We start from the raw sequence: 15,699 nt of genomic DNA on the forward strand, positions 1-15,699 counted from the left end.
AATATTGATATGCTGGAAAGTCTAGGGGTCTTACGCCTGGTTAACTGGTCTGTAACCTGATTTAAAGAAATCAGCGTATGAGGACCGTGTTGTATGCACGTGTATCCAGGAGACAGCAACCTTGCCTTAGGTTCAGTCTTAACGCCTCCTCAGCTAGCCCGAGCAGATTATTGTTCATTCAAAATGGTGACAGAAATACATATACAAAAATAAACAACAACAAAGGGACAAAACCAAAGCACACTGAGAAAAATAACCCTGCATCCTCCTGGTTCTGCAAGCTTGCACCCTAATCATCTTTCCATTTCCTCCACCTGTGGGCTTAATAAGGCTTGGCACAGCACCTGCCCCGGTCAGTGCTGCCACCCGGGGAAGGAGTGTGGAAGTGTATCCTGGTAGTGTTCTGCCCAACTGTGTGTCAACACTAAACCACCCCCCATAATCCGAACATTACACAAAAGCACTTGTACTGGTTGAATTCATTGAATCCTATAGATGCCACTGATTCACATAGCCTATGTCTCTCCTTATGATACTGTTTCTTACCTGGGAGCCCTGAGATCTCCTCTGTCCTCTGGCCTCTACCCTGTGCCTCTGGGGCTCTGAGTCCTGGGGGAACCAGGTCTGCTCCATGGGGGACCCAGGGCTGTGGGTCTCTCTCCTGGGGAAGGATGGTTCACTGGGCATACCAGACCAGCGTCTCTCTGGGACCAGGATGGGGGCCGTGGCCCTGTCCTCCAGCCCGTGGAGGAGCTGCTCCAGGCTGGGTTTATTGGCAGGCTTCCTGGGTGGCTCTGGTCCAGCCATGGGCCTATCCACTGATTCCTCGTCGATGCTTAGCCTCTGCTCCCACAGCTCCTGCTGAGAGGGGGCCCACACAGCACTGGGTCGCCCCACCCTTTCTGGAGAGTGGGGGTGGGATCTCGCCCCATTACCTGGGTCTGAGCCCTGGATGCCAGTAACAGGGAACACCTCTCTAGTGGGCAAGGGTTGTGTCTCGGTCTGGGACCTGAATGAGTCTATGTCCAGGATACCAGGTCTGTAGTGGTCATCTGCCCAGGGAGAGGGCTGCTTCCATCGGACACTAGGGGAGTGGGGACTGCCTCTGGAGTGCAGGTCACCCAAAGACCAGCACCCAGAGTCTAGATCCAACATTTTAGGTCTGAGAGGTAAAGAGTCCAGCACCCCCCTCTCCTGGTTCTCTCTCCTCTGCCCTTCCATTATTCTCTGTCTATCTGCCTCCTCTTGTATGGTTACCTGTCTCATCTTCTCCTGCTCATCTCTCTCCATCTTTTCCCTTAGTCTCTGCTTTCCAAGATCATGAAGCAGTTGTCTCTCTCTCTCATTCTGCTTCTGTCTTTCAAACTCAAACAGTTGTCTTCTCTCCATCTCCTTTATTCTCTCCAGTTCTTCTACCTTCTGTCTCTCTGTCTCTAACTCCCTTTTTCTATCCCTCTGGTTTTCCAATTCCTGTCTCTCAAAGTCCAACTGTTTCTGTCTCTGCCTCTCCAACTCACTCTGTTTTTGTCTTTCCAGATCGCGTTGCCTCTCTCTCTCCAACTCTCTCTGTTTTTGTCTTTCCAAATCGCGTTGCCTCTCTCTCTCCAACTCTCTCTGTTTTTGTCTTTCCAGATCGCGTTGCCTCTCTCTCTCCAACTCTCTCTGTTTTTGTCTTTCCAGATCGTGTTGTCTCTCTCTCTCCAACTCTCTCTGTTTTTGTCTTTCCAGATCGCGTTGCCCCTCTCTCTCCAACTCTCTCTGTTTTTGTCTTTCCAGATCGCGTTGCCTCTCTCTCTCCAACTCTTGCACTCTTTCCCTTTCCAACTCTCTCTGTCTGTCTTCCTCCTGTTGTATGGCTTGCTGTCTCATCTTCTCCTGCTCCTCTCTCTCCATTTTCTCTCTTAGTCTCTGCGTTTCAAGCTCCAGAAGCTGTTGCCTCTCTCTCTCATTCTGCTTCTGTTTTTCAAACTCAAACATTTGCTTTCTCTCCATCTCCTTAATTCTCTCCAACTTCTTCTGTCTCTCTAAGTCTAACTGTCTCTGCCTCTCCTTTTCAAACTCTTTCTGTCTCTCTAAGTCTAACTGTCTCTGCCTCTCCTTTTCAAACTCTTTCTGTCTCTCTAAGTCTAACTGTCTCTGCCTCTCCTTTTCAAACTCTTTCTGTCTCTCTAAGTCTAACTGTCTCTGCCTCTCCTTTTCAAACTCTTTCTGTCTCTCCAACTCGATCTGTCTCTCCCTCTGCAGCTTGTGCCATCGCTGTCTTTCCAGCTCTCTTTGTCTCTCACTCAGTCTCTCGTTCTCCAACTCATTGTGTCTCTCTCTTTCTAATTCTTTTAGCTTTTCCTTCTCTCTCTTTCTTGCATATTCTAACGGTTTCTGTCTCTCCATGTCCAGCTGTGTCCGTTTTTCCCTCTCAAACTCCTTGCTCTCCCTCTGCCATTCTTTCTCCCTCTCCAACTCTTTTACTTTCTCAAGGTCTACTTGGTTTTGTTTTTCTATTCCCAGCTCCTCCCTCCATGTCTGTCTGTCCCATGCCGTTCCTCTCTCCCTTTCCTGTGTTTGATTCCGCTCCATCAGTTCTTCTTGTTGTTGACCTTGGGAGCTTTTTCCAAAAGCTTCATCTAGAGAGGGGTTCCTTCGTACTTGTAAGACCTTCCCTTGAGAGCCCCATTGTCCAGACTTCATAGAGAAATTGTCAAAGGGAACTTCCACGTTCCCTCTCTCGGTTTCCGCGTCCCCAATGGATACAGCTTCCTGGATCTGACCAGTCAGAGCAAAGTAGGTGGCCCTGGGCTTGGGTGGCTGCTCATCTGCCTCCAGCATTTTCAACCGCTTCGGTGCTGCCACTTCCTCTCTCTCCCTCTCCTGTTCTCTCGGCTTCTCCCTGTCTACATCCATTTGCATCCTCCTCTCCGCTTCCCTCTGCCTCTCTTTCTCATCCTCCTTTCTCTCCCTCTCCTTTTCCCTTTGTCTTCCTTTCTCTACCTCTGCCTCCCTACCCATCTCAGTGGTATTCCACTTCTGCAGAACTCCAACCCTCAGGTAGTGTGGTCCCTGTTCCTGTTGGGAGGCTGGTGCTCTCCTTTGAGCCAAACTGAGGACTCCTTGGACCTGAGCATGCCTCTCCTCCACTGGCTCAGCCCTGGCTGACCGATTCCCCTCAGAACGCCTGGAACGGAGGGTCATGGCTTTGTCCTCGAGCTGAGCCAAAGGGACACTCTCACTAACGGCTCTCCTCTCTCCCACCGCCTGCACAGTGTCAAACAAGTGCTCTACAAGAAGTGGACTGGAGGGAGACACAGGCTTGCGGTAGGTGGCGGTGACCAGGCTGCCGTCGTTCTCCCCATCCCCAAGTTTGAGGGACACACTTCTCTTGGGACAGCCCTTTGTGGCACTCTGTGCCCTATCCTCCTCCATCACCAGCACGCTGTGTCTCTCCACCACATTCTCAAACAGGGCTGCTCGCACCGTCTGTGCCCCACTGCTGGGGCAGCTCTCCATCCATCGCCCTGCTTCAGTCAGTACTGCTGAAGGGTCAGAGGTGGTCTGGGTGGGCTGCTCTTGTATGCCTCTGATGTCGTCATCCACCTTTTTTTGGTCACTGAAGGTGTAAACGGAGTCCTCCACCTAAAAATAAGTAATTTAATGAGTTTGGTTACATTAAGTCAGACAGTCTGTGGGCACTTCTGCAATAATCCTTATGAGCACTGCCTTGACAAGTTGCATGTCATCTCAAATCAAGCTTTCTTCAATATTTATTCACTGGTTATTAATTTACTTATTAGTGCTCATGTCAATAAACCTAACTATGGATAAGAAATTGATAAGGGGACAATTTTCTTATAGCTGAAAGTCAATATCATCTGCCATTGTCTTTCAATAAGTTAATTTCAACAGATACACTTAGCTAGTGGATAATACAAGATCTGGGAGTGAACGTGTCTGTTGGACAAATAGTCAGATTTGTTTGAAATATTACATAAGGTCAGAGAAAGAGAGTGTGATACGAAGTGAAGTGACTGAGCGAGGCATTGTGTCTGGGAAGAAAGGGGATCCCACTCCTATTTGTTGGGTCCATAATGCTGATGTGGTAATCAAAGCCTATCCATGTTGACCTTTAACCCACTGCTTCTCTCCCCACATGTTTCATAACCAACACACAGAACCAGCAGAGATGACGAATGCCCCAGGTTAGGTTTCACAGTTCTTTGTACCTCTGTGGCAGTGGTGTTCCTTTTCGCTTCCATGCCCCATTTTCCTACGGGACATGCTTTCCCATAACTAGAGCAAAGACTGATTAGGAGAAAATGTTGTGTCCAGGTTGTTTGAGAGACGAATTGCAAATCAGAATTTTCCTTGAACATAGTCCTTATAGTGGAAACGTTGCACGAAGATCAAGTTATTTTGGGGGGCTTACAGTGGCAAACACAGAAACTATATAAATACATTACATTTTCAAAAATCGAAACTAGTAAAAAAAACAATGAAATAAAGGAATATAGAGTGGGGCAAAAAAGTATTTAGTCAGCCACCAATTGTATAAGTTCTCCCACTTAAAAAGATGAGGCCTGTAATTTTCATCGTAGGTACACTTCAACTATGACAGACAAAAGGAGGGAAAAAAATTTCAGAAAATCATATTGTAGGATTCTTAAAGAATTTATTTGCAAATTATGGTGGAAAATAAGTATTTGGTCAATAACAAAAGTTTCTCAATACTTTGTTATATATCCTTTGTTGGCAATGACAGAGGTCAAACGTTTTCTGTAAGTCTTCACAATGTTTTCACACACTGTTGCTGGTATTTTGGCCCATTCCTCCATGCAGATCTCTAGAGCAGTGATGTTTTGGGGCTGTTGCTGGGCAACACGGACTTTCAACTCCCTCCAAAGATTTTCTATGGGGTTGAGATTTGGAGACTGGCTAGGCCACTCCAGGACCTAGAAAGGCTTCTTACGAAGCCACTCCTTCGTTGCCCGGGCGGTGTGTTTGGGATCATTGTCATGCTGAAAGACCCAGCCACGTTTCATCTTCAATGCCCTTGCTGATGGAAGGAGGTTTTCACTCAAAATCTCACGATACATGGCCCCATTCATTCTTTCCTTTACACGGATCAGTCGTCCTGGTCCCTTTGCAGAACAACAGCCCCAAAGCATGATGTTTCCACCCCCATGCTTCACAGTAGGTATGGTGTTCTTTGGATGCAACTCAGCATTTTTTGTTATATTAGTTATATTTTGGTTTCATCTGACCATATGACATTCTCCCAATCTTCTTCTGGATCATCATCTTCTGGATCATCCAAACGCTCTCTAGCAAACTTCAGACGGGCCTGGACATGTACTGGCTTAAGCAGGGGGACACATCTGGCACTGCCGGATTTGAGTCCCTGGTGTTTTACTGATAGTAGGCTTTGTTACTTTGGTCCCAGCTCTTTGCAGGTCATTCACTAGGTCCCCCCGTGTGGTTCTGGGATTTTTGCTCACCGTTCTTGTGATAATTTTGACCCCACGGGGTGAGATCTTGCGTGGAGCCCCAGATCGAGGGAGATTATCAGTGGTCTTGTATATCTTCCATTTCCTAATAATTGCTCCCACAGTTGATTTCTTCAAACCAAGCTGCTTACCTATTGCAGATTCAGTCTTCCCAGCCTGGTGCAGGTATACCATTTTGTTTCTGGTGTCCTTTGACAGCTCTTTGGTCTTGGCCATAGTGGAGTTTGGAGTGTGACTGTTTGAGGTTGTGGACAGGTGTCTTTTATACTGATAACAAGTTCAAACAGGTGCCATTAATACAGGTAACGAGTGGAGGACAGAGGAGCATCTTAAAGAAGAAGTTACAGGTCTGTGAGAGCCAGAAATGTTGCTTGTTTGTAGGTGACCAAATACTTATTTTCCACCATAATTTGCAAATAAATTCATTAACCATCCTACAATGTGATTTTCTGGATTTCTTTTCCTCATTTTGTCTGACATAGTTGAAGTGTACCTATGATGACAATTACAGGCCTCTCTCATCTTTGTAAGTGAGAGAACTTGCACAACTGGTGGCTGACTAAATACTTTTTTGCCCCACTGTACTGTATTCACAAAGCTTTAACTAAGTTAACACCATCTTCAAATGTTGCTCAAACAAACAGTGACCGTAAAACAAGACAGGAAACAAAAAGTACAAGCACTTACCAATCCCCCAGTGTTGTGACTGAGATCATTTAACAGGCTGATTCAATTTATCTATCAACATCTTTGGTAATTTGCCAGTAAACTCAAATTGGATGGGAATTAGTAAATTGCTGGAATGGTTCTCATTCTGTTTTATAGCAAACGATACCACTTTATTTTGTGTCACTAGCTCAGTTTCCTTCCAATTGGCGACAGATTTTCATGCAAATATTCAAGAATCTGCATAAAAACAATGAGCATTTCCCACGAGAGATGCTTTTCCATCAATTTGACTTGTTGTGGATAAAAGGCTGTGCGTGATGACATAGTACACATAAAAATAACTTCTGCGGTTAAATTTCCATTAAAAAAAATACAAGTGAAAAGGGTTTCCATCACATTTAACTCCACGACAAAAAACGATTGTGTTAAATATGCCCACTCTGGTATTGTGACGTGCGTCCTGACCAACAGCTCGCATATATAGTGCGGGTATAACCTACATGATGAGATTATAATATTTCTCAAACGGCAGCCAAGTATTAAAAGGTCAAATGTCAAATAGGGTGCATTGTGAAAGTATTCACCCCCCTTGACATTTTTCCTATTTTGTTGCCTTACAACCTGGATTTAAAATAGATTTTTGGGGGGTTTGTATCATTTGATTCACACATCATACCTACCACTTTGAAGATGCAAAATGTATTTATTTATTGTGAAACAAGAAAAAAAAATGACAAAAAACTGAAACCCCCCCCAAAGTCAATACTTTGTAGAGCCACCTTTTGCAGCAATTACAGCTGCAGGTCTCTCAGGATCTCTCTCTATAAGCTTGGCACTTCTAGCCAATGAGATTTTTGCCCATTCTTCAAGGTAAAACTGCTCCAGCTCCTTCAAGTTGGATGGGTTCCTGCTGGTGTACAAAAATCTTTAAGTCATACCACAGATTCTCAATTGGATTGAGGTCTGGGCTTTGACTAGGCCATTCCAAGACATTTAAATGTTTCCCCTTAAACCACTTGATTGTTGCTTTAGCAGTATGCTTAGTGTCATTGTCCTGCTGGAAGGTGAACCTCCGTCCCAGTCTCAAATCTATGGAAGACTGAAACAGGTTTCCCTCAAGACTATCTCTGTATTTAGCGCCATCCATCATTCCTTCAAGTCTGACGAGTTTCCCAGTCCCTGCTGATGAAAAACATTCCCACATAATGATGCTGCCACCACCATGCTTCACTGTGGGGATTTGATGACCACCAAATGTGTTTGCTTAAAGAAAAAAATAAGCAATGGCTTTTTTCTGGCCCCTCTTCCGTAAAGCCCAGCTCTGTGGAGTGTACGGCTTAAAGTAGTCCTATGGACAGATACTCCAATCTCCACTGTGGAGCTTTGCAGCTCTTTCAGGGTTATCTTTGGTCTCTTTGTTGCCTCTCTGATTAATGCCCTCCTTGCCTGGTCCGTGAGTATTGGTGGGTAGCACTATCTTGGCAGGTTTGTTGTGGTGCCATATTCTTTCCATTTTTTAATAATGGATTTAATGGTGCTCCATGGGATGTTCAAAGTTTCTGATATTTTTTTATAACCCAACCCTGATCTGTACTTTTCCACAACTTCGTCCCTGACCTGTTTGGAGAGCTCCTTGATCTTCATGGTTCCTGCTTGCTTGGTGGTACCCCTTGCTTAGTGGTGTTGCAGACTCTATCTTGTGACAGATCATGTGACACTTAAATAAAGTCCACCTGTGTGCAATCTAACTAATTATGTGACTTCTGAAGGTAATTGGTTGCACCAGATCTTATTTAGGGGCTTCATAGCAAAGGGGATGAATACATATGCACAGCACACACCACTTTTCAGTAATTTTTTAAATTTCACTTCACCAATTTTGAATATTAAGTGTATGTCCATGACATGAAATCCAAATAAAAATCTATTTAAATTGCAGGTTGTTATGCAACAAAATAGGGAAAATGCCATGGGGGTGAATACTTTTGCAAGGCACTGTATTTGTCCTGTTTCACATTTGTACAAGTGTGCAAACTGTACAAGTATGTGTGTGAAATGGAAACATGTTTTTTTGCATATCCCACTCCTCCTGAGACACCCTCAGAGAGTGGGGCCGCAGCCAGGGATCAGTCATTATTAACGGCGATGCTGGAGCAATTAGGGTTAAGTGCCTTGCTCAAGGGCAGATCAGATTTTTCATCTTGTCGGAAATTCGAACTAGCAACCATTACTGGTCCAACTCTTTAACCGCTATGCTACCTGCCACACATCATGATATCCTTCCTGTTTGGCCCCGACCAGCATGGTCGAATAATAATAAGGCAGGACAGTTGAAACTGGAGCAGCAGCACGGTCAGGTGGACTGGGGACAGCAAGGAGTCATCATGTCAGGTAGTCCTGGGGCCTGGGGTGTCCTCGGATGGGGCCACAGTGTCTCCTGACCCCTCCTGTCTCAGCCTCCAGTTTTTATGCTGCAGTAGTTTATGTGTCGGGGGGCTAGGGTCAGTTTGTTATATCTGGAGTACTTCTCCTGTCCTATTCGGTGTCCTGTGTGAATCTAAGTGTGCGTTCTCTAATTCTCTCCTTCTCTCTTTCTTTCTCTCTCTCGGAGGACCTGAGCCCTAGGACCATGCCCCAGGACTACCTGACATGATGACTCCTTGCTGTCCCCAGTCCACCTGACCGTGCTGCTGCTCCAGTTTCAACTGTTCTGCCGTATTATCATTCGACCATGCTGGTCATTTATGAACATTTGAACATCTTGGCCATGTTCTGTTATAATCTCCACCTGGCACAGCCAGAAGAGGACTGGCCACCCCACATAGCCTGGTTCCTCTCTAGGTTTCTTCCTAGGTTTTGGCCTTTCTAGGGAGTTTTTCCTAGCCACCGTGCTTCTACACCTGCATTGCTTGCTGTTTGGGGTTTTAGGCTGGGTTTCTGTACAGCACTTTGAGATATCAGCTGATGTACGAAGGGCTATATAAATACATTTGATTTGATATTTATTTGAAAGCAGCATCAAGCTAAATCACTTTGCACTTTCACCACACTGTGAAGTTCCTTATAACGTATTTCATCTGTAGCTTAATAAACTGCATGCTTTCCCAACTCGTAGTTGGAAGACCACACAACATGCCATCACGTGACTTCAAGTTTACTTCGATATAATGGTTATTATATCAATATTTGCAGATAAAAACATTTACACCGCCATTTCTTGCATAATTAATTATACCGACACAAAAAGATCCCACCTTGTCTAGCGTATTTTGTTTTGTCGACATTGGTCAAGTTTACAGACAACTTAGCTGTTTCCATCGGGCGTGTTGTGACATTTATCAGACATTTTATCTGTACTTCACTCACATAAAAAGGTTGGATGGAAACCTGGTTAATGAAGACCAGGGATTAAAAATCTAATTCGCATTTGGAGAAACAGCACCACTGTTCGTCGCAGCGCCTTTGTTTTGAGGTGAGGAGTGTCTGGCAGCGTGTTGTTTTGAGGTGAGGAGTGTCTGGCAGCGTGTTGTTTTGAGGTGAGGAATGTCTGGCAGCGTGGTGTTTTGAGGTGAGGAGTGTCAGGCAGCGTGGTGTTTTGAGGTGAGGAGTGTCAGGCAGGTGAGGAGTGTCTGGCAGCATGGTGTTTTGAGGTGAGGAGTGTCAGGCAGCGTGGTGTTTTGAGGTGAGGAGTGTCAGGCAGCGTGGTGTTTTGAGGTGAGGAGTGTCTGGCAGGTGAGGAGTGTCTGGCAGCGTGGTGTTTTGAGGTGAGGAGTGTCAGGCAGCGTGGTGTTTTGAGGTGAGGAGTGTCTGGCAGCGTGGTGTTTTGAGGTGAGGAGTGTCTGGCAGGTGAGGAGTGTCTGGCAGTGTGGTGTTTTGAGGTGAGGAGTGTCTGGCAGGTGAGGAGTGTCTGGCAGCGTGGTGTTTTGAGGTGAGGAGTGTCAGGCAGCGTGGTGTTTTGAGGTGAGGAGTGTCTGGCAGTGTGGTGTTTTGAGGTGAGGAGTGTCTGGCAGTGTGATGTTTTGAGGTGAGGAGTGTCTGGCAGTGTGGTGTTTTGAGGTGAGGAGTGTCTGGCAGTGTGGTGTTTTGAGGTGAGGAGTGTCTGGCAGTGTGGTGTTTTGAGGTGAGGAGTGTCTGGCAGTGTGGTGTTTTGAGGTGAGGAGTGTCTGGCAGTGTGGTGTTTTGAGGTGAGGAGTGTCTGGCAGTGTGATGTTTTGAGGTGAGGAGTGTCTGGCAGTGTGGTGTTTTGAGGTGAGGAGTGTCTGGCAGTGTGGTGTTTTGAGGTGAGGAGCATCTGGCAGCGTGGTAAAAATAAATTGCAGTACATATTCTGCTGTTCTATCTTATAAAACAGTGTTGGTTGTTTGCAGTAACTTCATTGTTGTTGTAATATCGCAAACAAACATGGCAGTTTCACCAAGTAAGGATTCTAGCTTGAACTGTTACCTCGTTGCTTGCCTATCATAGACAGTAGTGTTTCAACTGGGTTTTCCTGGTAGGCAGAGGAGTTTGAACAATTCTCACTGCAATCCTACACCAAACCACCTACACCAGATTAACCCAAGCAAATCCCAGAGCCTCTCTTACCCTCCTTTGAGGATCAGTGTCACTCTCATGGCGGTCTGTCGCCTCATTGGGGGAGGGACTGCCGAGATCTGTGGACCTCTCAGAGCCAAGCCTGGTGAAGAGAAACACACATATCACATAAGACATGCCAATGGGAGAGACATAAAAGGACTGACAGACAGTGTGGTGAGGAGCTCCTACCTTTTGGTCAGGTCAGGGGGCAGAGGGTGGGACTTGAACTGTGGTTTAACAGCAGGGGTCTGGGCTGGTGGTGAAACAGTATCTTCAGTAAGCTTCCTGGTTCGCTGTTTAACACCATCCAATGTTACATCTGCCTCTTGGATGGGCTGTACTGGAGCGTTAGACCCTGGTCTTTGGGCAGCAACACGGAGAGGAACCACAGGAGAGGAAGAAGAGGAGGAATCAAGCAAGAGACTGATCCGTCTCTTAATGCTGCCTCCACCCTTTCCCTCATCATCCTCCTCCTCTTCTTCCTCTGTTTTCTTCTCTCTCCCTCCTACAAGGGCTGAGGGCTTGCTGTCTGGGGCCGGTTGTGTAACATTGGTCCCCTCTGCTCCCTTCTTCTTCTCTGTCCTCCGTAGCGGTTCCCCTGGAGTGTTTTCCTTGCTGTCGGTCTTGGCAGGTCGGCCGTGGTGCAGCGACAGGCCAATGGACTCAAACTTGGAGGTGAGGTTGGCTGAGAGGGGACGTCTCACTGCCCAGCGAGTAGCTGGGGTGGGCGACTCAGCCTGAGTGGGAGAGGGCAGGAAGATGGCCGACACAGGTCTGGGCCTGGAGGCTCTAGACTGGGATCGGAGTTGAACTGTGACCTTGGGCCCTTCATCCCCCTTCCTTTCCTCCTCATCTTGCCCTATCTGACTGAGGAAGCCCATAGACTTGGCTCTGGTCATAGAGGCTGCCCCAGCTCTGATACTGGATGCTGTTCTGTTCCTTTCCTTCTCCGGTTTGGTGGATCCGGACCATTCTGCTGGAGGCGGTTTCTTAGGGCCCCGTGAGTGGAACAAGCCTGCCGCAGCTGGCTTCTGACGTTGCACCGGTTGGGAGGGAGTTGGTTTGCTGGGGTCCCCAGGGGTTAGAAGAGGGGCAGGTTTGAAGGGCTGGGCTACAGGCTTCGTGGTTTGTCCCATGCTCAACTTATGAGAGGGTTTGTAGGAGTTAGGAGCAGGACAGCTGGGGTTGGTCGGCCCTGGCCTGTGTTTGCTGGTGACATTCGGCTGCTGAAGTTTTGGGGTGCTGGGTAAGTCAGGTTTGTAAGAAGTAGGGCGAGTGGGCACTGGTCGGGGGTTGGTATTCGGCTTAGGCGCAAGTATGGGCCGGATGGTGGGGTTTTTCTCCACAGCGAAAGGTTTGGGAGTGAGCCGTGGTTTGGGTGTAGGGACAGGCTTACTAGGCTCTGGAGTGATGATGAGGGAGGCCTGGGTGTTGGAGGGACCCTCCGTGAGGCTCTTGTTGCTGGAGTCAGACAGAGGGCTGAGATGCAGTCGTCCCCCTACACCAATCCTTTCCACTTCCCCAGTCTGCACCTCCACTTGTGCAGCCATCCCTGTGGAAAAACACCTAGGGAGAGGAATGTACAAATCTCTATCAGCACCTTTGGCCATTAACTGTTGGTCTAGCAGTAAAACCATAAACAAAGTCCAATAAATGATCTATTCAGCGAGTCATACTGCCACTCCTTTTTCTGATGCAATGCACTGACTGTATTACGACTGGTGCATTCACATCAGGAACATGGGACAGAGGAAGTAAAGGCTTTCTTGGTTATCTGGGCACTACTCTGGACTTTGCCTTGTTAGGCGTCATGCACCCAGAGATGTGGCTGGCTGCTCTAGAAGTAGGTGGGCTGTTAAACACAGGCCATTCATTAGTATGGCAGGCCTCAGCCAGGGGGAGAGGGAGAGATCCATCACCTCTGGAGGGTTCAGTTCCCCGGGTACGGGGAAGCGTTCAGTTCCCCGGGTACGGGGAAGCGTTCAGTTCCCCGGGTACGGGGAAGCGTTCAGTTCCCCGGGTACGGGGAAGCGTTCAGTTCCCCGGGTACGGGGAAGCGTTCAGTTCCCCGGGTACGGGGAAGCGTTCAGTTCCCCGGGTACGGGGAAGCGTTCAGTTCCCCGGGTACGGGGAAGCGTTCAGTTCCCCGGGTACGGGGAAGCGTTCAGTTCCCCGGGTACGGGGAAGCGTTCAGTTCCCCGGGTACGGTGAAAGGTTCAGTTCCCCGGGTACGGGGAAGCGTTCAGTTCCCCGGGTACGGGGAAGCGTTCAGTTCCCCGGGTACGGGGAAGCGTTCAGTTCCCCGGGTACGGGGAAGCGTTCAGTTCCCCGGGTACGGGGAAGCGTTCAGTTCCCCGGGTACGGGGAAGCGTTCAGTTCCCCGGGTACGGTGAAAGGTTCAGTTCCCCGGGTACGGTGAAAGGTTCAGTTCCCCGGGTACGGGGAAGCGTTCAGTTCCCCGGGTACGGTGAAAGGTTCAGTTCCCCGGGTACGGGGAAGCGTTCAGTTCCCCGGGTACGGGGAAGCGTTCAGTTCCCCGGGTACGGGGAAGCGTTCAGTTCCCCGGGTACGGGGAAGCGTTCAGTTCCCCGGGTACGGGGAAGCGTTCAGTTCCCCGGGTACGGGGAAGCGTTCAGTTCCCCGGGTACGGGGAAGCGTTCAGTTCCCCGGGTACGGGGAAGCGTTCAGTTCCCCGGGTACGGGGAAGCGTTCAGTTCCCCGGGTACGGGGAAGCGTTCAGTTCCCCGGGTACGGGGAAGCGTTCAGTTCCCCGGGTACCGGGAAGCGTTCAGTTCCCCGGGTACCGGGAAGCGTTCAGTTCCCCGGGTACGGGGAAGCGTTCAGTTCCCCGGGTACGGGGAAGCGTTCAGTTCCCCGGGTACGGGGAAGCGTTCAGTTCCCCGGGTACGGTGAAAGGTTCAGTTCCCCGGGTACGGGGAAGCGTTCAGTTCCCCGGGTACGGTGAAAGGTTCAGTTCCCCGGGTACGGGGAAGCGTTCAGTTCCCCGGGTACGGGGAAGCGTTCAGTTCCCCGGGTACGGTGAAAGGTTCAGTTCCCCGGGTACGGTGAAAGGTTCAGTTCCCCGGGTACGGTGAAAGGTTCAGTTCCCCGGGTACGGGGAAGCGTTCAGTTCCCCGGGTACGGTGAAAGGTTCAGTTCCCCGGGTACGGGGAAGCGTTCAGTTCCCCGGGTACGGGGAAGCGTTCAGTTCCCCGGGTACGGGGAAGCGTTCAGTTCCCCGGGTACGGGGAAGCGTTCAGTTCCCCGGGTACGGGGAAGCGTTCAGTTCCCCGGGTACGGGGAAGCGTTCAGTTCCCCGGGTACGGGGAAGCGTTCAGTTCCCCGGGTACGGGGAAGCGTTCAGTTCCCCGGGTACGGTGAAAGGTTCAGTTCCCCGGGTACGGGGAAGCGTTCAGTTCCCCGGGTACGGTGAAAGGTTCAGTTCCCCGGGTACGGGGAAGCGTTCAGTTCCCCGGGTACGGGGAAGCGTTCAGTTCCCCGGGTACGGTGAAAGGTTCAGTTCCCCGGGTACGGTGAAAGGTTCAGTTCCCCGGGTACGGTGAAAGGTTCAGTTCCCCGGGTACGGGGAAGCGTTCAGTTCCCCGGGTACGGTGAAAGGTTCAGTTCCCCGGGTACGGGGAAGCGTTCAGTTCCCCGGGTACGGGGAAGCGTTCAGTTCCCCGGGTACGGGGAAGCGTTCAGTTCCCCGGGTACGGGGAAGCGTTCAGTTCCCCGGGTACGGAGAAGCGTTCAGTTCCCCGGGTACGGTGAAAGGTTCAGTTCCCCGGGTACGGGGAAGCGTTCAGTTCCCCGGGTACGGGGAAGCGTTCAGTTCCCCGGGTACGGGGAAGCGTTCAGTTCCCCGGGTACGGGGAAGCGTTCAGTTCCCCGGGTACGGGGAAGCGTTCAGTTCCCCGGGTACGGGGAAGCGTTCAGTTCCCCGGGTACGGTGAAGCGTTCAGTTCCCCGGGTACGGTGAAAGGTTCAGTTCCCTGCCAGCATCGTTTCCATCTACTGTTTCTCCATCTGCCGCGACTGGGTCTGACTCAGAGATAACCAGTACACAAAGTCTGAGACAACATCATAGTCCCAAGCTCACAAGGTTCTATCTGTATTTTTGTCAAAATGTAATTATTGACATAGAAACAGTGAACTATATAGTACTCTAAATTCAAAATAAAAATAGCTGTCACCATTCAAACCAATTAGGGTTTGGAACTTTAAAGCCAATGATCTCAGAATCATATTTTTGCAGATAGAACCTTGTAATCCCAAGAACTCAAAATATAGATGTAGCTACAGGTGAGACAGCAGAAATCCTGCCAGCACAATGACCGTCTGACGCTCCTTTTGAAGATCTACAGTAATCTGAAGATTACAGAGCTGCACCCGACAGCAGTAACAGTGAGGCAGGAAGGCTCACTCTCCTATGAGTGTCATTGTTGTCTTTTCCATTCAGTCAGTGTAGTAATGCAAGGCAGGTCTGGCCTATGGCAGTAAAAGGGGAATTCCATTGAAAAGTAATTAGATATTCGGCTCCTCCCCTACTAAAGTGCTCTACTAGTACTGAGGCAAACACTGCATTATCAGCCGGTGATTGTCAAGCAAATAATTGTTGATCTAACAGTAATTGACTGTTAATTAACGTACAGTAAACACAGTCATATCACATGTTCCCATCATCAAGAGGGAGAGCATTTCTTGCAACACCCGCAATAACATCTGCTAAATATGTGTATGTGACCAATAACATTTGATTTGAGAGCAAAAACATCAAAGCAACAATGTTTGGTGGACTGCTGCCCTTTAAGAGGCTCCTGCAGATCTGATCATGTATTCCACATGTTCTTCTCTTGAGTTAGGCTTCTCTGTAAGGGATTGACTGCAGTTCAAATAAAATGTCCTCGGTCGCCAATGTTATTGGTCGCACACACGTCCTAGTTGTTGTTATGGGCAATCC

At 48.8% G+C, this 15,699-nt stretch overlaps 1 protein-coding gene across 6 annotated transcripts in view; it reads right to left on the bottom strand.

Annotated features, from left to right (window-relative positions):
• Window positions 1-15,699, bottom strand: part of si:ch73-138n13.1 (titin homolog) — a 39,544-nt gene that overhangs the window by 17,567 nt on the left and 6,278 nt on the right. For 5 of the 6 annotated variants that reach the window (XM_036979673.1, XM_036979670.1, XM_036979669.1 and 2 more), the window contains 3 exons: window positions 10,929-12,305; window positions 10,749-10,839; window positions 547-3,627 (listed from right to left, as the gene is read on the bottom strand). In XM_036979673.1, coding sequence (XP_036835568.1) covers window positions 547-3,627; window positions 10,749-10,839; window positions 10,929-12,289 — 4,533 coding nt within the window. In that variant the 5' untranslated portion in view covers window positions 12,290-12,305. The remainder of the gene's footprint in view (window positions 1-546; window positions 3,628-10,748; window positions 10,840-10,928; window positions 12,306-15,699) is intronic. The other variant, XM_036979674.1, reaches the window with a different exon arrangement.

Source organism: Oncorhynchus mykiss, chromosome 6 (assembly GCF_013265735.2).
Source record: "Oncorhynchus mykiss isolate Arlee chromosome 6, USDA_OmykA_1.1, whole genome shotgun sequence".
Lineage (NCBI taxonomy): Eukaryota > Metazoa > Chordata > Actinopteri > Salmoniformes > Salmonidae > Oncorhynchus > Oncorhynchus mykiss.